This window comes from Sus scrofa, chromosome 2 (assembly GCF_054392235.1).
Source record: "Sus scrofa isolate SSC_HxYL_T2T_F1_AM1 chromosome 2, Sscrofa_HxYL_maternal_Yorkshire_Landrace_v2.0, whole genome shotgun sequence".
Classification (NCBI taxonomy): domain Eukaryota; kingdom Metazoa; phylum Chordata; class Mammalia; order Artiodactyla; family Suidae; genus Sus; species Sus scrofa.
The window spans coordinates 43,410,112-43,438,061 of NC_139384.1; the positions used below are offsets into that span (position 1 = coordinate 43,410,112).

General features: G+C 39.4%; 1 protein-coding gene, 1 long non-coding RNA gene and 1 pseudogene across 17 annotated transcripts in view; 1 reads left to right on the forward strand and 2 right to left on the reverse strand.

Moving 5' to 3' along the window:
• The window catches only part of LOC146405339 (uncharacterized), an 855,846-nt gene that overhangs the window by 765,190 nt on the left and 62,706 nt on the right, over positions 1–27,950 (forward strand). The gene's annotated exons all lie outside the window — the stretch shown is intronic.
• ZDHHC13 (zinc finger DHHC-type palmitoyltransferase 13) overlaps positions 1–27,950 on the reverse strand; it is a 137,939-nt gene that overhangs the window by 96,044 nt on the left and 13,945 nt on the right. For 8 of the 15 annotated variants that reach the window (XR_014837201.1, XR_014837196.1, XR_014837197.1 and 5 more), the window contains exons 2-10: positions 27,780–27,922; positions 23,831–23,953; positions 21,829–21,906; positions 20,358–20,502; positions 16,906–16,970; positions 13,914–14,076; positions 13,543–13,668; positions 8,883–9,016; positions 5,308–5,408 (exon numbers count right to left, since the gene is read on the reverse strand). Coding sequence is in view for 2 of the 15 variants with exons in the window: in XM_021083254.2 (XP_020938913.1) it covers positions 5,308–5,408; positions 8,883–9,016; positions 13,543–13,668; positions 13,914–14,076; positions 16,906–16,970; positions 20,358–20,502; positions 21,829–21,906; positions 23,831–23,953; positions 27,780–27,922 (1,078 nt within the window). In the remaining 13 variants the exon portion in view is untranslated. Of the gene's footprint in view, positions 1–4,939; positions 5,028–5,307; positions 5,409–6,390; positions 9,017–13,542; positions 13,669–13,913; positions 14,077–16,905; positions 16,971–20,357; positions 20,503–21,828; positions 21,907–23,830; positions 23,954–27,779; positions 27,923–27,950 lie in introns of those variants that run through there. The other 7 variants (XR_014837203.1, XR_014837202.1, XR_014837207.1 and 4 more) reach the window with 4 other exon arrangements.
• On the reverse strand, positions 15,978–16,462 carry LOC100522598 (small ribosomal subunit protein uS8 pseudogene; annotated as a pseudogene). The gene has a single exon (XR_014837225.1). The product of XR_014837225.1 is annotated as a small ribosomal subunit protein uS8 pseudogene (transcript).

Sequence of the window (27,950 nt, forward strand, 5' to 3'; positions counted from 1 at the left end):
ACACTTTTCCAATGTCCAAGTCCTAACTGCTTTCAAGACCTAACTTAATCTAATCCTCTCTCACACTTAGGTCTTTCCTGATTCTCCGTGGAAAAGGATTCTCTCCCTTCTCTGGACCTAAGAATGCTTATTCTATGGCACTTAGCCCTGGATTATAGTTATTTCTAGACATTCCATCTCCCCGATTAGCTTGCGACTCTTTTTTGCAATTAAAATGTTTCTCAACCGGGATCTAAAATCTGCCTTTCTATAACTTGCCCTAAATGGTTTTCATTCTTTAGCTCCTTTATCTCTACACTGTAGATCTACACTAAAGCTGTCCTCTAGAGAGACCCTACAGTAACCACTTCCTCATTTATTCAATAAATCTGTTTGAGTGTTCATTCTATACAATGGGCTTCCAAATGATAGAATTCCCAACATTTGAAACTGGAAGGCAGAACTCACACCTCCAGAATAAGCCATAACATTCTTCCTCGTACAACAGTCTCCTGGATATGTCTCTCTGTTCCTGCTCAGGTTTGCCATCGTGTCTTTTAAGAGAACAGAATTTGAAACAGAGCAAACACATCTCAGGTACCTCCTGACCAGCCCAGAAGACAGTGAGACTGCTGCTGTCTTCTGCTTGAACACCACACCCTCCTAGTACTACTGGAGGGAACAGTGGCTTCCTTGAAAGTTGCATCACTACCCACACCAGGCTTTTAGTCAAAGCTCCTCGTTCTTTTTCACTTGAACTGAAGCTATGAAATTCTTATGACAATGTGCACTTGTACATATTATTCTCTGAAACCCAGTAAAAAGGACTTCACATGTATTTAGCCCTCTTAAACTTAACTCACATACAGCCAAGATCACAAATCTAATGTTCAGTTGTTGATCATCTCTTTCCTGAATCTTAATCTTACTTCCAAGCTCATCAGTAAGGTCCCCAAACCCACCTCATAAAAGCCAAACACATTACTTGTTCAACATATAAAAGGTATCAGAAAAAAACTATTCATCTGAGAAGCTAACTTAGTGCTGCTCTTAAAATTAATTCCAACAGGTAGCCTTCTAGACATATTTTATTCATAAGAGTAATTAATAATAATTATTATTCACAGAATGCCAATCATGCCATGGGGACTCACTTTACAGACATCATAGCATAGTAATCCTTGGGATCACCCTATGAACTTGGTACTATTATCCTCAATTTATGGAAAAACTCAGACTCAGTGAAATTATTTGCCCAGTGGTACATAACTAATAAAGAAGACAAAACTCCACTTCATTCTGATTCCAAAGATGCTACTCTTTCCACGGTGTCCCAGACCCTCGTCTTATGATGGGCAAAGCAGCTATGGGAGTGGAAGCCCCATACAATCCAGTCTCGGCAAGAAGAGACAAGACTATATCCTCAGGCTGGGTCTTTCCAGGCAGCACCTCCGTGCACACCCAAAGCAGTTCAAACAGCATTAAGATGCAGCTTGAAAAACACTGATCTGATGGTGCCACCTACTGACCAACATGTCCTCAACAGTAGCAGGCTCACTTGGGTGCTTGGATCAATGGCTTTATGCTGCATGTGTGAGTAAAATACCCTTTCCTGTCACTCCCAACATCTTAAGATTCTGTCTAGCTGTGGAAATCAAATCAGTTCTTCTGATGTAATGACATCTTCACAAATACTGAACAGCAGTAAACTCAACTGAATACCAGCTGAATACCTCTGTAACTGAGGTTTTCAAACTACAGTGGAGTTACATTTTTGTTGGTATTGATGCTGCAAATTTAAAATAATTCAATATAAAAAGTACCTTTTTTTTTTTTTTTTTAAAGGGCCATACCTGCAGCACATGGAAGTTCCCAGGCTAGGGGTCAAATTGGAGCTGCAGCTTCTGTCCTGTACCACAGCCAGAGCAATGCCAAATCCAAGCCACATCTGTGACCTACATTGTAGCTCACAGCAATGTTGGATCCTTAACCCACTGAGTGAGGCCAGGGATCAAACCTGCATCCTCATAGATTCCAGTCGGGTTCTTACATGGCTATGCCACAATAGGAACTCCAAAAACTACACTTTTTGTGCAAAATTCAAAAATGTGAGTTGTTCACGTTTTAAAAATCCATCAAGAAACACAATTTTAAAACTGTGTTTATACCACTGTATGTGAGTTGGTAATATAAATATCAGCCTTGGGACTTCCACTTTTATATCACATAATGATATCACCCAAGCCTTTATTAAGTAGTGCTAATAAGGCCATTGCTTAAAAAACTTCCCTGGAATCAATAATTATGAGACAAAAGCCAGATGTAATAAAATCTTATGCAAAAAGTCAAATGACCTCCATGGTATATTGTGTCATTCGTTTATATTAAAGGAATTTGAAAAAATATTAGAGGTAATGCTCAGAATTAAAAAGCATCATTAGGAGTTTGCATCATGGCACAGCAGAAACAAGTCAGACTAGGAACCATGAGGGTGCAGGATCAATCCCTGGTCTTGCTCAGTGGGTTAAGCATCCGGTGTTGTTGTGAGCTGTAAGGTAGGTCGCAGATGCGGCTCAGATCTGGCGTTGCTGTGGCTGTGGCTGTGGCTGGCAGCTGTGGCTTCAATTAGACACCTAGCCTGGGGACCTCCACATGCTATGGGTGTGGTCCTAAAAAGCAAAAAAAAAAAAAAAAAAAAAAAGCATTATTAAAGTAAAACTACACTACAGTGAAAGTAGATGTACTCAGAACTCATATGCCTCTCTCATTTTACATTTATTCCTATGAAAAAAATATTCTTGAACTGACTACATGCATTTCTCTCATAAACAGTATTCTTTCTTTTCAAATGTGCCATTACAGAAGAGAAATAACACAGAATTTAAAGGAATATCCTCCAAGGTACATGTCAATACAGATGGCCAATAGGCACATGAAAAGATGCTCATCATTGCTAATTATCAGAGAAATGCAAATCAAAACTACAACGAGGTACCACCTCACATCAGTCAGCATGACCGTCATTAAAAGTCTAAAGATGGAGTTTCCATCGTGGCTCAGTGGTAACAAACCCAACTAGTATCCATGAGGATGAAGGTTTGATCCCTGGCCTCACTCAGTGGATTATGGTTAAGTGGGCATTGCCATGAGCTGTGGTGTAGGTCAAAGAATTGGCTTGGATCTGGCATTGCTGTAGCTGTGGTGCAGGCCAGTGGATACAGCTCTGGTTCTACCCTAGCCTGGGAACTACCATATGCCCTAAAAAATGAAATGAAATAAAAATAAAGTCTAGAAATAATAAATGTTGGAGAGGGTATGGAGAAAAGGGAACCCTCCTACACTGTTGGTGAGAATGTAAACTGGTGCAGCCACTATGGAAAACAGTTTGGAAATTCCACAAAAAACTAAAATTGGGAGTTGTCATATTATCCAGCAATCCCACTCCTGGATGTATATCCAGACAAAACTATAACTTAAAAAGATACATCCACCCCTATGTTCAGAGCGGCATTATTTACAATAACCAAATATGGAAACAACCAGAATGTCTATCAACAGGATCAATAAAGAAAATATGGTATATGTGCACGCGCACACACACAAATGGAACATTCAGCCATAAAAAAAAGATGAAATAATGCCACTTGCAGCAACATGGAAAGACACAAAGATTATCATACTAAACAAATTAAGTTAGAAAAATATCATATATTATCACTTATATGTAGAATCTAAAATCTGACACAAATGAACCTATCTATGAAGCAGAAACAGACTCACAGATAGAGAACAGATTTGTGGTTGCCAAGGGGAGAGGCAGGAGAAGGACTGGGAGTTTGGGATGAGCACATGCAAACTGGTATACAGAGGATGCACCAACGACAAGGTCCTACTGCATAGCACAGGGAATGATAATGGAAAAGGATATGAAAAAGTGTGTGTGAAAAACACACACCATATTTTCTCTATCCATTGATCTGATATTTACGTGTGTGTGTATGTAACTGAGTTACTTTGCTGTACAGCAGAGGTTAACATGTCACAAATCAACTATACTTCAATAAAATTTTAAAAAGTACATGTCTATCTACCGTAACTCTTCTTCTCCTACCCTATAAGGAAAGCAAGGCTTTAATGGCTTCTCAGGGTCCTTTAAAGGGAAGAAAAGAGCCTGGAAAGACATGGGAAGATGGAAAATTAGAGAAAATACTTCCTTCCTAATGGATATAAATAGCTATAACCCAAGAAGTAACCCCCATCTCCACTTCTAGGTGACTGGACTTAGCTAACCCTAAAAGTACAACACACTTCTAGGTTGGATTTGGTCTGTGCCCTGCTTCTCAAGTGATAAATCTATTCCTTAGATGAGTTTTTTCTTAAACCATGGGCTGCCATCCATTAGTACGTCACGAAAAATTAAGTGAGCTATGATCAACATTTTTAAAAAAGGAAACAGAATAGGATAAAAACAAAATATCAGAGTAAAGCACATACTGGGATTATTGTTTTCTGAAACTTTTGTTTCATATATGTTTTGGGTGGCAATAATGAATTTAGTTTTACTGTGTCTTGAGAATCAGTGCCTTGGATACAACCTACACTGATCATTACAAAGGAGAACATATTTCCTCCAATATTTCTCCTACACAGATCATCTTAGTACCCAGAAGATTTATTAACCAACTCTAACTGCTGACCAAGTTAAAAGAACCATATGACCTTGAAGGGAATCTCAAGCCAATACAACAAATTTTTATGGATCTAAGTAAAACAATAATTCATTATATTGTTCCCTTCCTTTGAGTTATAACACTAGACACCTGCTGTTCCTATAGTGTGCTCTGAGATCGGTTCCAGACTGAGCACATTTCCACCACTAAACGTCTTCCTTCGGAACCATTAAATGAATATAAATTTGACTTACGTTCTCTGGGTCTCCTCTAACACTCTAATATCTAAATTTCTTTTCTTTCTTTCTTTTTTTTTTTTGTCTTTTTGCTTTTCTTTGTGTCATAGGGCCACATCCATGGCATATGGAGGTTCCCAGGCTAGGGGTCGAATCAAAGCTGTAGCTGTCGGCCTACGCCAGAGCCGCAGCAACGAGGGATCCGAGCTGCGTCTGCGACCTACGCCACAGCTCACGGTAACCTGGATCCTCAACCCACTGAGCGAGGCCAGGAATGGAACCCGCAACCTCATGGTTCCTAGTTGGATTCGTTAACCACTGAGCCACAACGGGAACTCCTAATATCTAAATTTCTAACAATGGCATTAGTAATGTTAAAAAGCAAAATGAGATATATATTTAAATATAAGCTTGAAGGATATCAGGAAAGAATAACATGAACCAAGTCATAAATATCCAAAAAATGGAACTTAGCAGAAAGACTGTTGGTAAGTATATAAGGCTCTTATATCCGACCAAGAACCTAAAAGAAAAAAGGGTAAACATACTGTGTTAGTGAAATGAATCTTATTTAGTTCTAAATCCCCTCACCTCAAATAAAAATCACCTCAAATAATAATGACACCCTCACATAACAGCTTTCACTTAGTGCTATTTGCACATTCCACACAGAAACAGTTATGTACAGTCATTGCCACATTTTACATGTGAGAAAACTGAAGCATCAGGACTCTCAGAGAGTGAATATGTTGGTTCTTACAACTAGTTTTTATACATTATTTCATTTCTAATCACTTTATATTTTCAATGAATCTTTTTAATTCCTATTGAAACATATCATATTTATATTTCTTTATTTTCAAATACTCCAAAATGCAAAAATTTAAATATTTGGAGATTCACCTTCATAATTAACAAGCTTTCTTCTAGAGGCTGGTAGTGTGTTTTTGCAACATACAGATGCACACGACCTTGAGCCCTTTCATCCCACCATCAGCTTGAGAAGCAGACACTTGATGCTAAATGACACTTGATGCTAAAGGTGCCACTAGTCATCAGGCACCACCCATCTCACTTGGGTCACAAGAAACTTGGAAGTCCACATATACTTTACCCAAATGTTTAGTGACATAGTTGCAAAAGAAAAAAAAATCTCTCTTTCACATGACTCAACATAGTAAATCTATGCATGAATACAATTTACCTGGATCTATTTTAAAATTTATACCAGGTTGATGATGGACATGACAGAGTTTTAAAAAGCTATCGAGATCATCGGAGTTCCCGTCGTGGCTCAGTGGTTAACGAATCTGACTAGCATCCCTGAGAACACAGGTTCAACCCGTGGCCTCGCTCAGTGGGTTAAGGATCCATCATTGCTGTGAGCTATGGTGTAGGTCGCAGACACCACTCAGATTCCGAGCTGCTGTGGCTGTGGTGTAGGCCAGTGGCTACAGCTCCGATTCAACCCCCAGCCTGGGAACCTCCAAATGCCATGGTATGGCCCTAAAGAAGGAAAAAAAAAAAAAGATCATAAGCGCAACTGTGATAAAATACCTGACAAGAACTAAAGATCCCAAACCTCAGGTACCCAAAAGGCTGCAGAATCGGCCAAACGGAGTCCATGTAACCACAGCACGGCCTACCTGAGATTTTGCAGCCAAATGTGTTTGACCTCATTAAGTGGTGCAGTGAACTACTTAGTTTTGAAGAGCCTGCTACTATGATCTGTCTAGGTATGACAGAGCAGCCTGGATCAATAAGCAACCTCCTGTGGAGCCTAATAATAGTGGAAGTTTACAGCTGCTTACTGCCATGAAATTGGGATGCTAGAGTAGGAGAAATAAAACAGAATGGATCAAGTTGCCGTATGAATTTGTCTTCCATGCAAACTGTGTCCATATGCTAAGCCTAGCTTATGAAGCCCCCAACTCAGAAACAAAAGTTTCCATGTAAATTTTACATAATGTGGGTTTCTATTAAAACAACAGAATCTCAAATGCCCCCTATCCTAGGTGCATACATATTGCCACTCTTTGCTTTCTCCATGGAATGCAAGAAAAAAGTGATGACTACAACTTGGCCTAAAATTTAGCCGAAGACCAAGTCAATCCAATCAGTGAAAAATGAATGAATATCTCTAAGTTACAAGCTTTCTGAAGAGCAGACAATTTTAGGCATTTTTCTACTTTTCAGAAATTTGAGAACTATGTGTAGATACTTATATTGCAACACGACAATGGGAGGAAAAATTAGGTATACAGGTATGTGTAACTTGGTCCCTATGCTGTACTGTGGAAAAATAAATAAAATTTGAAATAAAATAAAATAAAATAAAAAATAAAAATTCTGCTCATGAAAAAAGAAAAAAGAAATTTGAGCTGTTATTTACATTTGAATTCTAATTCTTTTCCAGCCTACTGTCTTGCTCTTGAGGAACCAAAATGGGAAAATTCCTCAATGCTCTGTCTTCTGTTGTGACATAAGCAGCAGTTCAGGCTATTCCACAAAATGCTGGTAAGCAAAAGGAGGACACAGGAATATTCTTCATCACCCCCTGAAGAGAGCAACACAGCATCTCCTTTCAGCTTTGCTTTTATGGATCTTCAGTTTTTTGTTCCTGAAAATGTTCCACAGGAGAGACAAGCGTGTTGCTTGTATGGGCCTGACAGTCCAGGAAACAGTGATCAAGTGCCATGAAGAAAAAACAGCCCGTGATGCCGCAGAGTTAGTGAGGCATGGCCTTGCTGTGGAGGTGATGTTGGAACTGAGGCCCGAGTGACGTCTCCCGCTATACCATTATCTGCTATCAGAACACTTCAGACAGAGCCAAGGCCCTGGGTGGGAACAAGCCTGATGTGTGCTGGAAACAGAAAGGGGGCTGGAGGGCAGTAGAGGGAGATGATGTCAGAGGGGAGGGAACGGATCACATAACACCTCACAGGCCAGGAGTCTGGATGTCATTCCCAGAGCAAGAAAAAGCCACTGGAGGGCTTTAGGCAGAGAGAAAAGACAGAAACTGGTTTGCCTTTTTAAAGGACCACCCTGATTGCTAAGTGAGGAGGAATCCATGGGGAGAAGAGCCAGAGTCAGGAGACCAATTAGGAGGCTTGGCCTGGGGTGCCAGCTGGGGAGACAGAGAGAAGAGACCAACAGGAGTGGAGCAGGAAGAACTTGGTACCTCGCTGGATGTAGGAGGTGAGGAGAAGGGAAGAATGGAGGACAGAAATCCAAGGAGAAGACCCATGTTTCACGTGAGGACCAGATGACATTCTAACAAGGAAAGGGAGGTGAGAAGGAGAGACTAGGATGTGACAGGACTATTGAATACTGTGTGTCCGCCATGGTTCGAACCACTGTATTTGTATTAATTATGACAGAGGCACTGTCACAATTATCACCCTTGTTTTATAGATGAAAAAAATATCAAGGCACAGAGAGGTAAACCAACTTGTTCAAGGTCAGACTGTTACGTGGTAAAGCCTGACTTGAACCCAGTCTGACTCTTAACCAGCAACTATATATAATCATATATGAATATTTTCCTAAAAATAAACCATACCATAATTACTATTTCATAACATCCCTGATTTAATTAGGTTGTTTCAACTAAAAAACCTTAGGAGCAAAAATATCTAGCTTGAAATGAATTTTGATTTAGAGCGAGAAAAAAAATTTCTGAAAAATAAGCAAAAATGATTTAAGATGCAAAATAGTTATAAAAATCTCCCCATTACTTACCAAAGTTAACAATGCAAAAAGAGAGCTAGGATACTTACTTCCTACCAATAGTAAATTCAATTAAATTATTGGATTGGCCGATTTGCTTTCAGTCAAATTACATGCCACCACAGGACTTCCCTCCTACCCTGAGGACGTTTCTATGCAATAATAGTCAAAGTTCAATAAAGATCTGTGATTCCAATTAATCAGCAATAGAAATAAGTACTCAAATTTGAAATGCAATAACCAACATTGTAAAAACCAATATACATACCTTGGAAACAAAGATGTCAGAAAAAATAATGTTATTAGAAGAGATCCTTTTAAAAGCCAAGAATCTGAATTGAAGTCCAATATGTATCCAACAGCCCACATGGTAATCACAGAAAGCATCAGCAGCAGGAAGAGCTATTAAGAGATTCAGAAATTTAGAACTTTATGGATTGTACCTTCTAAGTATCTAGGAATAATTAGTTCAATACAACTACTTTCTTTCTTTTTTTTCTTTTTTTTTTTTTAATTGTCTTTTTGTCTTTTTCTAGGGCCACACCCGCGGCATATGGAGGTTCTCAGGCCAGGGGTCTAATCGGAGCTGTAGCTGCCGGCCTATGCCAGAGCCACCGCAACCCGGGACCCGAGCCGCGTCTGCAACCTACACCAGAGCTCACGGCAACGCCAGATCCTTAACCCACTGAGCAAGGCCAGGGATCGAACCTACAACCTCATGGTTCCTAGTTGGATTCGTTTCCGCTGCACCACAAAAGGAACTCCCCAACATAACTACTTTCTAAATACATAATAACAATGAATGCAACAGCAGAACACAGAGTTTTTCTTCAGAATTGCTGATTGATAAACGTGAAGTTTGAGAAATTACAAATCTTGGAAACGATCTTTCAAAGGCCTTACATTTCATAAAATGTTTCTTAAACATGTTTTGTTCTGCTTTCCTTCACTCCAAGAAATGGTGGTCTTTTAGTGTAAATGAGAGCTGACATTTAAAAAAAAAATTATTTCAAACAGTATTACCTATCGAAAAGCATAAAGCAAGACAAAAAGATCACACAAAAATCAATACACCCAAGACTCAAAGAAGAGAGTCTAAGAGTTCCAACCTGGGCGGTGGATGGTACCATCCCCTAATAAAGAAGGTTAGAAGGAACAAGTTTGCAGAAACGATGAGTTTTGTTTAGGGCATGTGGAGTTTGTAGATGCATACGAACATCTAGGAGATGGCAAGGCGTCAGTCAGAAAAGCAGGGCAACCATATGGTTTTGAGAAAAATTAGTGCTCACCAGTATACAGGTGAGAAAGCCATGAATGAACAACATCCCAAGGACTGTGCACAGATAGAAAGGGGCAGAATCTTGGCTGATGGAAACACCCAAAGGGAAAGAGCAAAGCCACAAAAGATAAGTAAGAACGAGTAAGCAGCACAACCAGAAAGGCGGGATGAGAACCAAAAAAAAGGTTCCAGAAAAGCCAGAGAAGGGAGTTTCAAGAAGGGAATGGTTCTCATCATCAAATGTCACATGGAGGTCAAAGACAGAAACATATTCTCAGGAGGCTAATAATTCTGGCAAAGTTAAAAGAATGAAGTGCCTATAACCAACAGTGTGGCTGTCTGCATTGAAACTAGGCACCACATCTGGGCAATGCAGTCCCTTAACTGCAATAAACTTGACCTTGGAAGCTAGCAGTGCTCTTGTACCAGCAAAGGGAGGAAATATATTCTGCCCTATCTTTTTCAATTTTTACTTCTCTAAGCTACATCCTGAGGATGGGTAATTTCAAATGATTTCAAATCTTCAATATGCTTCCCATTTTAATTTGAAAGATAACACAAAATGAGCCAGTTTGGATTTTTTTTTTTCTTTTTTGGCCACCCCACGGCACATGGAGTTGATCCAAGCTGTAGTTGCGACCTAAGCCACAGGTGCAGCAACACAAGATCTATAACGCACTGTCCCAGTGGGGGTTGAACCTGCGTCCCAGCATTCCTGAGATGACGATGCTAATACTGCTGGGCCACAGCAGGAACTCCTAGATTTTTTTTTTTTTTTAAAGGTAAATTTTGTGGAATTTTTTTAAAAGGTAAATTTGTGGAATTTTGCTCAGGGGTCATAGTGTCTGTGAGGATGCAGGTTTGATCCCTGGCCTCACTCAGTGGGTTAAGGACCCAGCATTGCCACAAGCTGTGGTGCAGGTCACAGATGTGGCTCAAATTTGATGCTGCTGTGCCCGTGTTGTAGGCTGGCAGGTGCAGCTCTGATTTGACTCCAGCCTGGGAACTTTGGCATACCGCAGGTACAACCATAAAAAAGGGGGAAAATAAGGTAAATTTAAAACCTATAAGCAACATAATATCAGAATAAAATAAGAATTAAACACAGGTCCCAAAATTTTAATCCCAGATATAACTCCTACAGATGAACCTACACTATTTACTCATTCGACCCAGTGTGTACTGTATGCTAGGCACTGTTCTAGACACTTAGGACACATCGATGAATTTAAAGTTTTTCTTTTAAACTTTTTTTTTTTTTCTTTTTGTCTTTTGTTGTTGTTGTTGTTGTTGCTATTTCTTGGGCCGCTCCCGCGGCATATGGAGGTTCCCAGGCTAGGGGTTGAATCGGAGCTGTAGCCACCGGCCTATGCCAGAGCCATAGCAATGCGGGATCCGAGCCGCGTCTGCAACCTACACCACAGCTCACGGCAACGCCGGATCGTTAACCCACTGAGCAAGGGCAGGGACTGAACCCGCAACCTCATGGTTCCTAGTCGGATTCGTTAACCACTGCGCCACGACGGGAACTCCTCTTTTAAACTTTAAATTTAGTTTTTAGTAGCCTAAATACTAGTAGGGGAAGAGAGACAAATGTACTAAGAAAATTTTATCGTATATAAAAAGTTGGACCACACAAGGTGGTGGTCATTGTAAGGACTTTAGTTTTTATTCTGGGAGAAAGGGGGAGACATCAAAGGATTCTGAGCAGATGAATGACAGGATCTAACTTACATTTTGATTGTTTGTTTGGCCCTGCCCATGGCATGTGGAAGTTCCCAGGTCAGGGACTGAACCCTCACCACAGCAATAACCAGAGCCACAGCAGTGAGAACACTGGATCCTTAACCCACTGAGCCACCAAGGAACTTCCTCACTTACATTTTAAGATTCACCTGGCTGCTCTGGTGAGAAGAGACTAGAGGTGAGTGGAGCAGGGGGATGTCAGACAGCTGCAGAAATCCACACAAAAGACAATGGTGGCTAGACCAAAATGCCAGGGTGAAGTGACAAGAAGGGAGAGATACTGGATATGTACCAAGGGCAGATCTAGCCAACATATTTTTCTGATGGCCCGGATATGTGGGATGACGGAGAAAATGCAAAGATGACCGGAGAGCAGGAGCTGTCACCTACTGAGATGGGGAAGGCTGTAGATGGAACAGTTAGGGACGGTGGAGAGGAGATTAAGTGCTCAGTTTTGGCATGTTAGGTTGATGATGCCTACTGCACCAAGAACTGGATAAATCAAGTACCTAACTGGATACACACACAGTTCTGGAAAGGTCTGAACTAGAGACAACGTTGGGAGCTGTTAATATATAAATGACATTTAACACCACGGAAGTGCATGAAATCACCAAGGGAATGACTAGATAGAAAAGGTTTGAGGACAAAACCCTGGGCATTCTACCAATAAAGGGCTGGAGGGTGGGGGGTGGGAAGTGGAGGAGTTGGCAAAGGAGACCGAGGAGTAACCATTGCTTCTTTCTTTCTCCCTCCACATACCTAATGCAAAACCAGTGTCGTATTTATGATGACCCTCTGCATAGAAATTTTATGCCAGTTAATTTAGCATCATTCTGAACACACAATTACTAATTATTATTAGATAAGATGATGCTGTCATACGCGAAAACGTTAATGAGTGGAGTCAATTCAGTATCCCATTTTAACAATTTTAATTACATTCTTTATTAGGACTTAGATTTTGCTGAACATCCTTTATCTATCACTTTGTTCAGCTCATGAGAGTAAGCTGAACATCCTTTATCTATCACTTTGTTCACGTTTAGCTTTAGAAAAGCACCATTCAGAAGAACTGGCAAATTTTAAAAAAAGAATAAAATTTGGATCTCATCTCTTACAATTCTGAATTTTGGATCTTTTTTTTTAAATGAAGTGACTTGAAGTTTTTGACACTGTCATTTAACTCCTCGTGACTCTAACAAAGTGTTCTGAATGTTACTATCTTCCCTTTGAAAAAGGATTTTAACTGGAACACGTTCTTTAAGAAAAGCTCTTATAAAATTCCTTACAACAAGGTGCTTTTCCTTTTGCTTCTCTAAGAATCTGAACCATCTATGTTTTAATCCACTCATTAAATAAATGTAGAAGTAGGCCATGATACTCACAAGTAACATGTAGCTTTAGAGCCACCTAGCTAAAGGCCAACAATAAAGTGCCAAGAAAAGTGCCGAATTTCCAACTTGGGGTTAGGGGCTGTATGAGAAAGATATAATTGGCAAATATAATGCAGCACTATGCTAACTTCCTGGTTTCCCTTGATGCCTTAAAAAACAAAAATAGGAGTTCCCGTCGTGGCGCAGTGGTTAACGAATCCAACTGGGAACCACGAGGTTGCGGGTTCGGTCCCTGCCCTTGCTCAGTGGGTTAAAGATCCGGCATTGCCGTGAGCTGTGGTGTAGGTCGCAGACGTGGCTCGGATCATGCGTTGCTGTGGCACTGGCTCAGGCTGGGGGCTATAGCTCCGATTCGACCCCCAGCCTGGAAACCTCCATATGCCGTGGGAGCAGCCCAAAGAAATAGCACAAAGACAAAAAAAAACCCCAAAAAAACAAAAAAAAAACAAAAACAAATGAACAAAACAGTTCTTATAGCCCACATAATAGGCTCTATATGAAAGTACCTCGCATTTCTGCAGCCACCTCCAAAGTCTGAAATTTTTATTGGCTCGCATCTTGGCCTCCGTTTTTAACATGTGAATAATGAGTCGATTTTTATTTTGCAGAGCCATGTCAAAAGGTGTTTCTCCCTAAAAAAAGAGAGAGAGAGAGAAAGAGAAAGTCCAGGTACATTTTTGATACAGCATAGGTGCTAAACATTTTATAAAAATTCACCAGAATCACAGATTCAATGTATTTATTCCAAAGGTACCTATTATTGTTTATACCTATCTTGTAGTATCTGAAAGTATCTATGTAACTTATCTTTATGTTAATTTATCAGTCTTCTAACTAAAGATATAATAAGCTAAGGGACATAAACACCTAGTCATACCTTAACATTTCGGATATCCAGGCTAGCACCAGCTTCCAAGAGTTTATCGACAGCACTAACATTTCCTGCAGCAACAGCCCAGTGAAGAGGAGTGTTTTGGTGTATTTTATCAACCACATTGAGAGAAGGATTAAACTTTAAAAGAAATCCAGTTGGTTCTGGCCTGTCTCAAAAATAAAATACCAAAGGGTATTAGTCAAATGATTTGAAGAGTAAATGCAAATAATGAACCTGTTAGTTAATGTACCGATGAACCAATCAGTAAGTGCTCTGAAAACTGAGGAATTTCTCTACAGAGTGTTCTATTCTAGGTGCCAATAGGAGAGGTGTAACCCATGCCACAAAAGATATCTATTTTTTTTTTTTTTGTCTTTCTGTCTTTTTAGGGCCCCACAGTGGCATATAGAGGTTCCCAGGCTAGGGGTCCAGTCGGAGCTGTAGCCACTGGCCTACACCCCAGCCACAGCAATGCAGGATCCGAGCCACGTCTGCGACCTACACCACAGCTCATGGCAACGCCAGATCCTTACCCCACTGAATGAGGCCAGGGATTGAACCCGAGTCCTCATGAATGCTAGTGGGATTTGTTAACTGCTCAGCCACAATGCGGTAACTCCCCAAAAGACATCTATTAGGTGACAGCCTTGCTATATAATGTAATTTTAACGTCAATACAGTGGAATAATTGCTTTTTTTTTTTTTTTGCCTGCCTGTGGCAGGTGGAAGTTTCCACACCAGGGAATGAACCTGAGCCAGAGCAGCAATCCAAGCCACACTAATGACTTCACTGGATCCTTAACCCACTGTGCCACAAGAGAACTCCTGCTTTTGTTTTTCAAACTTTTCATGTGGTTGTTCTATTGGTTAACTTTATTTTTAAATTGTGAATTTAACTTCAGCCAACATTAAATGCTACGTTATTGTCCAATTAAAGAGCTAAATGTACAACATTATATTTGAGGAGATAAACCAAAAGCTAACTTCACATTCTCCCTCCAACCAATTACTATATAAATCCATGTAAATGTCCTAAAACACTTATTTATCATAGAAAGTTATGAACTTGAAAACAGAATTCAATAAAATATTTTCATTTCATCTTCATTACCTTCTCTTCTTCCAATGACTACTCAAGAGATTCCTTTAATAAAACAATATTCTACTTTACTTACCCTATCAAGATTTTTAAGGAGTTCCCATCGTGGCTCAGCAGAAATGAATCTGACTAGTTTCCACGAGGATGCAGGTTCAATCCCTGGCCTCACTCAGTGGTTAAGGATCTGGCATTGCCATGAGCTGTGATGTAGGTTACAGATGCGGCACGGATCTGGCATTGCCATGAGCTGTGATGTAGGTTACAGATGCGGCTCGGATCTGGCATTGCTATAGCTATGATATAGGCCAGCAGCTATAGATCCCATTCATTCCCTAGCCTGGGAACCTCCACATGCCACGGGAGCAGCCCTAAAAAGACAAAAGATTTTTAAACGTTATACCTGACTTCAGAGTTACCAGAAAAGATGATAAAATGCTTTGGGACAAAATTCTACCCCTACTCCCACTACTCCATGAACAAAAAGGAAATGGCATCAGAACTAACTCAGTTCCTAGGGAAGACAACCTAAGTAAAAGCAGAATCAGAAATTAAGTACAACATTGGAAACAAAACTGATAAAGGGCAAACTGTAGCATGTACTTGAATAGAAGAATATCAGAAGCTGAACAATATGGTGGTCAATAATCACGTGTTTATAAATTCACAAAAAAATTTAAAATATGTGAGGACCTGATAAGAATATATAAACAGACTACTTTCATAGATCAATTACAATTAATATTTTCAGCACCATCAATGATGTCAGAGAAGCTCAAAATTTATGGTTTTCTGGAAAGCACGTTTATCATTTGGGTTTCAAATGATGGGGGCATTTAAACTTGTAGCCACTCTGGAAAATATAAACTATGAAATGTAGGTCATGCTTCTAAGTCCTGTTTTGAAAGGAAATTTTTGTATTAGTAGCTTTCATAACTTTTCCCCAAAGCTATCAGAAAAGAGAAAATATATTTCTTTATTTTTTTTCCACTGAGCCATTTTATTTGCACATATGTATTACATCCCTAGAAAAAGAATCCAAGGATTTTCCCTCCTGTGTGTTTTCATCTTGCTTCTTCATGGTCCATGATGCCAGCTGAGGTTGTAAGTACAATGAACCCAAACTGACGGGACGGGAGCAGGTTATTCTGCCATTTTTCTAGATCTTTGAGTTGCACATCAAACTTATTTAGCCTGCCTGTGAGGTTCACAACAATTTTCCCAGCTCTATGACCGTCGATGATTTCAAATTCACTCTATGATCGTCGATGATTTCAAATTCGCCAATGTAACCATGCTTCATCATCACAGTTAGAAACCTGACGATGACTTTGGAGCACGGCCTAATAAGAACCTGGCGTTTGCCTCTCTTTTCGGCATTGTTGATGCTCCTGAAGGCATCAGCCAGGACGTTCATGTGCACCATTGTGGCGGCACGGAAAGATGGCGGAAAGAGGAAAAAATATATTTCAATTGTGTTTTGCTAACTACATTAAAAGTCCTTATCATAGTCACGAGATGAAAAATCTTGCCTTCTGGAGTTCCTGCTGTGGCTCAGAGGAAACAAATCTGACTAGGATCCATGAGGACGAAGGCTGGATCCCTGGCCTCACTCAGTGGGTTAAGGATCCGGCGTTGCCCGTGAGCTGTGGTGTAGGTCGCAGACTCGGCTCAGATCCAGGATTGCTGGGGCTCTGGTGTAGGATGGCAGCTGTGGCTCCGACTAGACTCTTAGCCTGGGAACCTCCATATGCTGTGGGTGTGGCTCTTATAAGACAAAAAAAAAAAAAAAAGAAAATCTTATCTTCTTCAGAATGTTGTATCATCTCACAGAGACTAAGATACTTAAATTGGTGGAATCAAGAGTCAGAATAAGGCAATTCAATTAAAGTCACTTACCCAAGTACTTTGTGAGCTGATAGCATAAGAGGTGTGTGCCCATCTACATCTGTCATATTCACACTCTGTTCAAAAAGAAGAGTCCATCAGCCTAACTACAAACGCAAATTTCCCTTTCCTCTCTTAGGACAATTAGCTCTTTAACACATTCAGTACCACCACTGAGTCTACAAGAAGGGTTCAAATATCACTTGAATAAAAGAATATTCTGCTTCATATGTGTAGGGTAAACATTCACTAATTCCCACAAAATATTTTTAAAGGGAAAAATCTCAATATGTGATTTTAAATGTTGTTTGCTGTGAACTGGAAGAGAGCTCAGGTAAAGAGAAAAATGTTTATAATCACCATCAAATATAAGCGATAGTAGCAGAGACCTTTGAAGTCATCTAGTTTGGACTTTAACTGACACATTAATTCATACAATCCTCTCTTACACAAAGTCATCCAGTCCCTACTTAAACACTTCTAGTAATTAGCAAACTCTATCTTCAAAGGCAACTCATATTTTTGGACTTATTATACTATGTTTCAAAGAGTAAAATATGAAAAATCCTTTTCCATTTTTGATAATATAGGGAAAAAGGGAAATCATATCTCCATGAGGACATGCTCCTGTTAATAAAACGAGCCACTTAATAAAATGGGCCCAGACTTGAGATATACAATAATACCTAAACCAAGCTAAAAAAAAAAAAAAAAAAAAAAAAAAAAAGTCAATTACTAAATACTCGTATGGGCCTTGGAGGAAGGAACCCAAAAAGAAGCAGGAAGGATGATTCCTCATACATCTTTCAAAAATGAGACCCAGGAGGTTATAATTATTCTACTTCAATTGCTAAGTCTAAGAAAGTGCTTATTTAAAGAGAACACAATCATTCCAATAGCATTTGTGCAAACATGTTTCCACGCCTGTTACAGACGAGACTACTGATATATAAACTACTTGCTACCACAAAGCATATCCCAGGCAAGCAGATCTGACAGTGAAACTCCCACTGCCAGCAACCTATAATTTAACCTGTGCCATAAATGGATGCCTCTTAAGGAAAGTCATTTTTCATGAAATTACTTCAGAGAACAATAAGAAGCATACACTCAAATTGGTCTCCATTTGGACTCAAATAATGAGAGCAAATGATGGGTTAATTTAGTGATCTGACTTCCATTTCTACATTCAACCAGAAGAAAAATACAGGCTTTGAAGTCATGTTTTTTAAAAACTCTGCAAATTACTGGGATCATGAAGAAAACTATTACAGGCTTACAAGTTTCAGAAACATCTATTATATGTTACTGAGCTAAATGACCTGTCCTTTGTGCTCCAATGAAACTGGAAAAGCAGTATTCAACAGATAGATTTACTGAAGCTAATATCTGAATATTTGGGTAACTATAACTTCTATTTTTAAAATGAGGACAGACTACTAGTAATCATCCTCTGAATGCCTTTAGATTTTTTTTTTTTTCTTTTTAGGGCCACATGAGCGGTACATGGAGGTTCCCAGGCTAGGAGTCGAATCGGAACTACAGCAGCTGGCCTACGCCACAGCTACAGCAATGCTGGATCTGAGCCGCGTCTGCCACCTACACCACAGCTCACGGCAACACCAGATCCTTAACGCACTGAGCAAGGCCAGGGATCAAATCCGCAACCTCGTGGTTCCTAGTTGGATTCGTTTCCCCTGTGCCACCGTGGGAACTCCAGAATCCCTTTAGATTTATAATAGCTGGAGTATAAGATAACATTTCAAAACATTCCTGTCCTTGGTAATGTAAATGGGTGCACTCACTACAGAAAACAGCATGGAGGTTCTGTAAAAAGCTAAAAATAAAGTTACCATATGACCCAGTTATCCCATTCCTGGGCATATATCCAGACATAACTATAATTCAAAAAGATACATGCACCCCTATATTAACAGCAGTGCTATTTACAATAGCCAATCATGGAAACAACCTAAATGGCCATCAACAGATGAGTGGAAAAAGAAAATATGGTACACACATACAATACTGTTCAGCCATAAGAAAGAATGAAATAATGCCATCTGCAGCAACGTGGATGGGCCTAGAGATTCTTTTTTTTTTTTGTCTTTTTGCCTTTTCTAGGGCCACTCCAGTGGCACATGGAGGTTCCCAGGCTAGGGGTCAAATCGGAGCTGTAGCCACCGGCCTACGCCAGAGCCACAGCAACGCAGGATCCAAGCCGCGTCTGCAACCTACACCACAGCTCACGGCAATGCTGGATCTTTAACCCACTGAGCAAGGCCAGGGACCAAACCCGCAACCTCATGGTTCCTAGTTGGATTCGTTAACCACTGCACCACGACAGGAACTCCCTAGAGATTATCTTATTAAGTGAAGTCAGTCAGAAAGAGAAAGACAAATACCATATGATATCATTTACATGTAGAATCTAAAATATGACACAAATGGACTAGGAGTGGGATGGATTGAGAGTCTGAGGTTAATAGATGCAAACTATTACATTTAGAATGGATACACAATAAGGTCCTACTGCATAGCATGAAAAACGATATCTCATTTCCTGGGATAGACCATGATAGAAAATTATATATAGAAAAAGAATATGGAGTTCCCACTGTGGCTCAGCGGTAATGAACCTGACTAGCATCCATGAGGCCACAGGTTCAATCCCTGGCCTTTCTCAGTGGGTTAAGGATCCAGCATTGCTGTGAGCTGTGGTGTAGGTCACAGATGCGGCTTGGATACTGCATTGCTGTGGCTGTGGCATAGGCTGGCAGCTGTAGCCTGGGAGCTTCCATATGCCATGGGTGCAGCTCAAAAAAAAAAAAAAAAAGGCAAAAAAAATACATAAACTATGACACAAATGAACATATCTTTAAAACAGAAACAGACTCACAGATACAGAGAACAGACTTGTGGTTGCCAAGGGGAAGAGGGTTGGGGAGGGATGGGCTGGGAGTTTGGGATTAGCAGAGGCAAACTATTATATACATAATGGGTAAACAACAAGGTCCTACTATATAGCAGAGGGAACTATATTCAATATCCTGTAATAAACCATAATGGAAAAGAATATGAAAAAGAATACATATATATACATGCACATAACTGAGTCACTTTGTTGTACAGAAGAAATTAAAACGACATTGTAAATCAATTGTACTTCAGTAATTGTTGTCTTTTTAGGACTTCACTGGTGGCATACGGAGGTTCCGAGGCTTGAGTTCAAATTGGAGCTGTAGTTAAGCCACAGCCACAGCCACAGAAACACCAGATCTGAGCCACGTCTGCAACCTATATACCACAGTTCACGGCAATGCTGGATCCTTAACCCACCAAGCGAGGCCAGGGACCAAACCTGGAGTCCTCATGGACACTGGTCAGGTTCGTTAACCACTGAGCCACGACAAGAACTCTGATACTTTAATAAACTATTTAAAAAAAAAAAAAAAAAAACATACCTGTCCTTTTGAGATGAGATATGCTATAATGGGCATATGTTGAAATAATACTGCCAGATGGATGCTGCTGAATCCCTCTCCATCAATAAGAGTGGGGTCTGCACCATACTGCAGTAATAATATGACCATAGGTAAATGCCCTTGTCTGTAAATAAAGGACAAAAATCATGTGATATTCTGTAGCACAAAAGATAGGAAAATTAGAAAGCAACTAATATTCCTAAAACATAAGGGATTTGGATTAGATATAAAGAGTACTTCCTAACAGTACACAGATTTTTAAAACACTGGAGATTTTCTAAATGTCTTATGTAGATGCTCCAAACTTGGAATTACCCTAACAGTCCTTCTTGAGTGCAGGTTATAAACTTAATAACCTCCCACTCTATCTTAAACCTCATGTTACTACCATGTGCAAATAATTGCACATCACCAAAATGGAAGTTAAAAACACCTCAGACTTCACCGTTGCTATTTTAAAAACAAACAAACAAAAAATGATCATGAACCAGATATGCTGAAGGTATAAAGTTCACAGACTGAAGGTATGCCATGATAATCCTAGTCTTAGGAACTACTTATTTTTATCTGAATATGGCTCATTTCTATGTAAAGCACTGTACCTCAGTAACTTAACAGGGATGAGCTAACCCTAGATTCTTCAAAATTCTCGGCTATGGAGAAAAGATTCAACTTCTTTTCTTAAGTGAACAAGTATTCACTTCAATTTTAGGTTCATATCAATCCCACCAACCACAGAAAATGAAGTAAAAATGAAAGATGAAGTTGTCAAATAGTCAGAGAGGCACTTGTTAACTTAAAAATGAAAGATGAAGTTGTCAAATAGTCAGACAGGCACTTGTTAACTTTGGATGACACATGCCAGAGAAAAGGACTGCCTGAGTTTATACTCAACTCGACTACCATTTTTATCCATGTGATCAAATATTTACAATATTTATTTTGATTATAAAATATAATACACATTTTGAGTTTTAGCATCATAGTGGAGCCCTAAATTAAGCATGAAAACACCATCTCTGGGAACTCTTTAAGTTATATATATATAAACTCATATATACTTTTTTAAATGAATAGGCAAAAAGGAAAGAAAGCCTTTCAAATGGTTTATACCTGCAATTTCCAATATGGGCTACTAGCCATATATAGCTATTTATATTCAAGTTAGTTACAATTAAATAAAACTGAAAATTTGTAAATCAACTGCACTTTAACAAAAAAATTTTTTTAAAACTTTAGTTCCTTAGCTGCATCAGCCACACTTCACATTTCATATGCAGCTAGTGGCTACCTTACTGGACAGTGCAGAATAGAACATTTCTGTCATCACAGAAAATTCTACTGAAAAAGAAAATTCTATTGGAAAGTACTGGTCTGTAATGCTCAGAAAATGAGCTTAAGTCACTTCTGATTTTAAACAACAATTTCAGTATTTAAAGAAAACCTTTACCTGATGGCCCAGTGAAGAGGAGTTGAATTTAAATCTCCACCCAACTGATCTACCACAGCACCTTTTGAAATATAAAACCTGTTAAAAGCAGATATAGGTGGAAATAAGATTTAAAACTTAACATTCGTATGAGAAAGAAAAACATCAATCTTTCTTAGTAATAAATGCATTAGAAAACAGAAATTATACTAATAACCCTCCCTAAAAACACTCAGATCAACAGAAGTCTGAAAGATTCACACAAGATCATCAAACAAACCCCTGGTGAAATATTCTCAGCATGTATGTAATTACTCCTGCTGTCATGAGCATTCCATTGCAACTACACAGCAAACACGTTAACAACTAAACTCTGCATATTCTAACCACCACAACACTCTTAAAATGGTTTGTATTCAAAAGATTTCTACTACGGTTATTCTACCTAACTTGCAAGAAGAAAGTATGTCACTTTTAACAGTTTAGAAAATCTATGTGGGAATGAATTCAAAAAGTAAGCAGTAAAAAATTAATTCAAAATCCTTTCAGCAGAGTTCTGGCCGTGGAGCAGTGATTTAAGAATTCGACTGCAGTGGCTCAGGTCACTGCGGAGGCACAGGTTTGATCCCAGGCCCCGACACAGTGGATTAAAAGGATCCAACGCTGCCACAGCTGTGGCATAGGTTGCAGCTGTGGTTCAGATTCAATCTCTGGCCTGGGGAACTTCAATATGCTGTGGGTGCAGCCATAAAAGTAAAAAAAAAAAAAAAAAGAAATCCTTCCAGAAATTTAGACATTTTGAGAGTTTTACTATTTGGGGGCACAGATGGGATACACTATATAAAGTGAACCTGTAAGTTAAAGAGACTTATTTTCTTCTGTGGTTTACAGGAATTAGTCTCATTATTTCAGTGTTGTGCTTCATATACCATATTATCTAAACAGTACACCAGTTTATTTCTACATAAAAGTTTGCATATAAGTATAATGTAACTTTAGTATATTTTTATTTTCTCAAATCTCAAGAATTTTAAATATGTATGATACAATATATACCCACATTCACATACCCGTAAATTCTACATGCTAAGGTATACAACACAATGGGCAGGCAGTAGTGCTCTGTGAAGAGGAAAGACTGTATACAATCCAATACATGCCTACTTAAAAATGTATTCCATATTCCAATTTTTTTTAAAGTTAAATCAGTCCCCTACCCATTAATTCCTCTGGCATTATTATAATATAAGATGTTCTTTGGGGGGGGGGGTGGCAGGCAGGTGCACCCACAGCATTTCCCAGGCCAGGGACTGAACGTGCGCCACAGCAGCAACCCAAGCCGCTGCAGTGACAATGCCAGATCCTTAACCCACTGAGCCACAAGAGAACTGCATAACATAACAATTTTCAGCGCTTCTTCTAAACTAGCTGAAACTATCTGTTCTAGCCTAAGAAAATTTATGCTATGCTTTTCCTTTTCAAAAAATGTTCAATTTCATTGCCTGAACTTTATTTATCTTTTTAGGGCCGCACCCGCACATGGAGGTTCCCAGGCTAGGGGTCTAATCAGAGCTGTAGCCACTGGCCTACACCACAGCCACAGCAACCCCGGATATGAGCCATGTCTGTGACCTACACCACAGCTCATGGCAAAGCTGGATTCTTAACCCATTGAGCGAGGTCAGCAATCAAACCTACGTCCTCATGGATGCTAGCAGGATTTGTTTCCACTGAGCCACAATGGGAACTCTGATTGCCTGACCTTGATAATGATGGGCCCCTGTGGCTTTATTTTTAATATTCCTTTTTGGACCAATGAAGGTCCTAGTCCAGATGACCTCTGCAGTCCCTTTCAACACTATGACAACTGATGTGTGGGGCACAAAGTTTCAAGTATTCGTTTAAAATAAAGGATTAGGGATGATTCAACATTTATACTTGTACTTATAGAAAATAGACAAATGAAAGAGAGGTCCAGAATTATAAACATACACTTAATTAACACACATATATCCCATCTTACTTTACAAGATCCAATCTGTTGTTAATAGCAGCCCAGTGAAGAAGCGACACATTTTCTTTGTCTGGTTGCCTGACATCATATCCTGCTTCCACCAACTCTTTACATCGTTCAAAAATCCCGTATCTCAAATAAGAGGGGGAAAAAAGACATAATTGGTACCATTAAAATAATTTTAAATATCAAAATTTCTTTCCTTTACCATCTCTTTATTCAATCGGTCTTTCAGACAACATAAAATCACAATAATTAACAAAAATATTCGCAAATAGGACATACTGTAAAACCAAACAACAAATGTAAACCTGGCTTCTAACTGATCAGATGACTCCATGTGGAGCTGGACTTGATTTACTTAAATAAACTTTTTCTTTTTTCTTCTTTTTTTTTTTGGCTTTTTAGGTCTGCACCTGTGGCATATGGAGATTCCAGGCTAGGGGTCAAATGAGAGCTACAGCTGCCAGCCACAACAATGCCAAGCTGCATCTGCAGCCTACACCAAAGCTCATGGCAATGCGGATCCTTAACCCACTGAGCAAGGCCAGGGATCGAACCTGAAAACTCATGGTTCCTAGTCGGATTTGTTTCTACTGAGCCACAACGGGAACTCCAGATTTACCTAAATAAACTTTAATAACATTCACATTTGCCCTCTTGCAATAAATTTTGTTTAATGTTCCACTACACACCAGGAATGCAAGGTGCTAATTCTCAGACAATCTTTTCCCTGAATTAAATAAAGCTCATGCAATGACCTTCTTTTTTCTCACAGAAGGGGAGAAAGACTAAAAGCAAACTTGAGATGGGATAAATTCAACAAAATATGAACATGGAATAGGTAGAGAAAAGGAAGGAATGATTAGCCCTTCCTAAAGGAGATGAAACATAACATACAAGATATGTTGTCTTTTTCTCCTTTATTTAGCTGCCCCCATGGCATATGGAAGTTCCCAGGCCAGGGATGGAATCTGAGCTGGAACTGCGACCTACACCATAGCTGCAGCAACACTGGATCCTTAACCTACTGCACCGGGTTGGGGACTGAATCAGTACCTCCATAGAGACAAGCTGGATCATTAACACACTGTGCCACAGAGGGAACTCCTATACAAGCTATGTTTTATAGGTTGAAGGGAAAGCATTTAAGACAGAGGGAGGAGTTCCCGTCATGGCTCAGCGGAAATGAATCTGACTAGTGTCCACAAGGACACAGGTTCTATCCCCAGCCTCTCTCAGTGGATTAAGGATCTGGCGTTGCCATGAGCTGGAGTGTAGGTCACAGACCACGGCTCCGATCTGGCGTTGCTGTGGCTGTGGCATAGGCCAGCTACAGTTCCAATTCTACTCCTAGCCTGGGAACCTCCATGTGCTACAGGTACAGCCCTAAAAAGTATAAGGGGAAAAAAAAAAAAAAAAAAAGGCAAAGGGAATAGCAGGTATGAAAACCAGAGACGTGACATTCCATGAATGTTCAGAGAAATATAAGCAATTTGGCACTGCAGAAGCAAAAGCAGAAGAAAGGGAATGGCAAGAGATGAAGCTAGAAGAGGCAGGCAAAGACTGCACAGACCTCCTCTCCCATGCTTTGAAACTTAGACTTTATAGTTCGAGGAGAAGACACTGCAAGTTATAAAGAGGAAAGCACTCCAACTTGGGTTGTGAGAAAGATCACATTAGTAGTAGTATGGAAGCTAATTCTAGGCCAGCACTAGTTTAGTGGCTCTTGCCATAAATACAGGTGACTACCAACGGGAGCCTGAAGTAAGAGAGGCACAGGAATGGAAAAAGAGGAATAGACTTAAGGGATATTTACGAGAGTTTTTTACCTTTCAGAATGAAACACAGGAGTGAAATATCTTTTTTTTTGGCCATGCCTATGGCATGTGGAAGTTCCTGGGCCAGGGACTGAACCCAAGCCAAGAGCAGTGGCCCCAGCCACAGCAGTGACAACACTGGATCCTTATCCCAGTACACCAACAGGGAACTCCACTATAATAATTTGTTAAATCATTCATTAGCACTCTATCTTTTTAATAGAAACTATTAGGTTCTGCCAGACAATTTCGCACTTTCTTTGAAACTTATTTCTATTTAGAGGGACCTGAAAATTTCAATACTCCCTAAGGGTCAAAACCAAACCAAAAGGCAGATTTGTCTGTTTCCCACAGTTAAATTAAGCAATTTCTTAATTACATAATTACAAAATGTATGTGTGCACCTATGGCATTTTTAAAAAGATAGATACCCATCTGACAATGCTAAGTGAAAATATGAATAAAAGAATGAACTGTTGATAATGATACAGATGTATATTTATATTCTCCATCTTTTAAATGTCAACTTTACCAGTGTACTGGAAAAGAAATCCTCCTTTCATGTGAGAAATATAAAGAATACACACTAGGACTTTGGTAATTTAGAAAATACACAAACACACTGTGCCACAGTAGCTAACTCTTTTTGGCCCTTCCTAAGTACTATCTACATACCTTCCCATAACCACTTAAGAAGGTCAAAGATCTGAAGAAAATTTTAGGAAAGATACATAATGTGAGTTTTTACTGAAATTTCCTGTGAATGCAGCCTGATTTCTCACATTTATCCTAACAGTGGCAGAGAAACATTTCAATACTTCCATTCTAATTAAAGCAAAATCTATTTACCTTAAGAACACCCTCATCTTCATATAATAATACAAACAAGGTCAAATAATATTCACTCAAGTACTGATTCCTAGGGCCTCTAGAGTTCATATAAATTAGAAATTAGAATATTCAAATAATTGTCAATTTTTGTTTTTTTTGTCTTTTTGCCATTTCTTGGGCCACTCCCACGGCATATGGAGGTTCCCAGGCTAGGGGTCCAATCAGAGCTGTAGCCACCAGCCTACACCACAGCCACAGCAATGCCAGATCCAAGCCACGTCTGCAACCTACACTACAGCTCACGGCAACGCCGGATCCCTAACACACTGAGCGAGGCCAGGGATTGAACCCGCAACCTCATGGTTCCTAGTCAGATTTGTTAACCACTGAGCCACGACGAGAACTCCAAATTGTCAATTATTTTTAAACAAACATAAGGACTACATTAGTGTACATTGAAGCCAAACAGGTTAAATAATCACCAAACACCTTTGCTTTTGACAGAAATTATATCATGTAAGTGCACTATTATTAGTTTCTTTCATGCAGATTAGAAGCTCTGATGGGCAGGTTTATTAATATTTGATCACTGAGAAAATAGATTACTAACTAACATAATCTAACAGATAAAATATTTCAAAATATGTCGAAGAGCAAGAGATGGGGTAGATGTTAATAATCAATGAAATCCAGGAGGGTGAAAATGTTGGAAATGATTAACACCCAAGTAGAGATCTTAAGGGAAAACTTTCAAAACATCGTTCATTTTCAGTGCAAGCAAAACCACCCACTTCAGTTGTGAGAAAGTGATCAGAAAACTTATTTGTATTTGACTGACTTCCTTCTAATGCACCCAGCACAAGAGGTACATATAAAGTAATAAATATTTAAAATACCCATATATGTATGAGCTAATATTTTTCTATCCCAACTTAGGTTGCAGTACATTTTAAAAGACTCAGATTTGTGTTTCAAATTCAGGGTCTAGTTTTAGTGTCATTTAAAACCATTCATTCACTCAGCAAACATTTATTGGGCACCTAATACAAGACAGCAACTGTGCAAAAGCACTGGGGTTACAAATCAAAAAGACATGCTTTTGCTAAGAAGCTGCTCACAATCTAATGGTAAAGATGAATAATAAACAACTCAGGTGCACTGTATGAAGTGCTCTGATGCTGGTATGACAAACCACTATCAGTGGAGTATGAAACGAGGAAGCTTTGCACTGAAGTGACATGAACTACCCATGTCTTATTGTAATTCAAAAAAACTCAGGGTTAAAACAAAGCATCAGCAAGACTTACTGAGTGGCTTTTACAATGTCACAGTTACTAGAGTCCTCTATGAGAGGAAGACCTTCTCTCGCCTTGGCAAGTTGTTTTTCATGTGCGCAGACTCCATGTCGACCAAATCCTGGAGGGTAGGGGCCATGGCTGTGATTCCTGCACTGAAGAGTAAGAGTCATTTGACAAGGA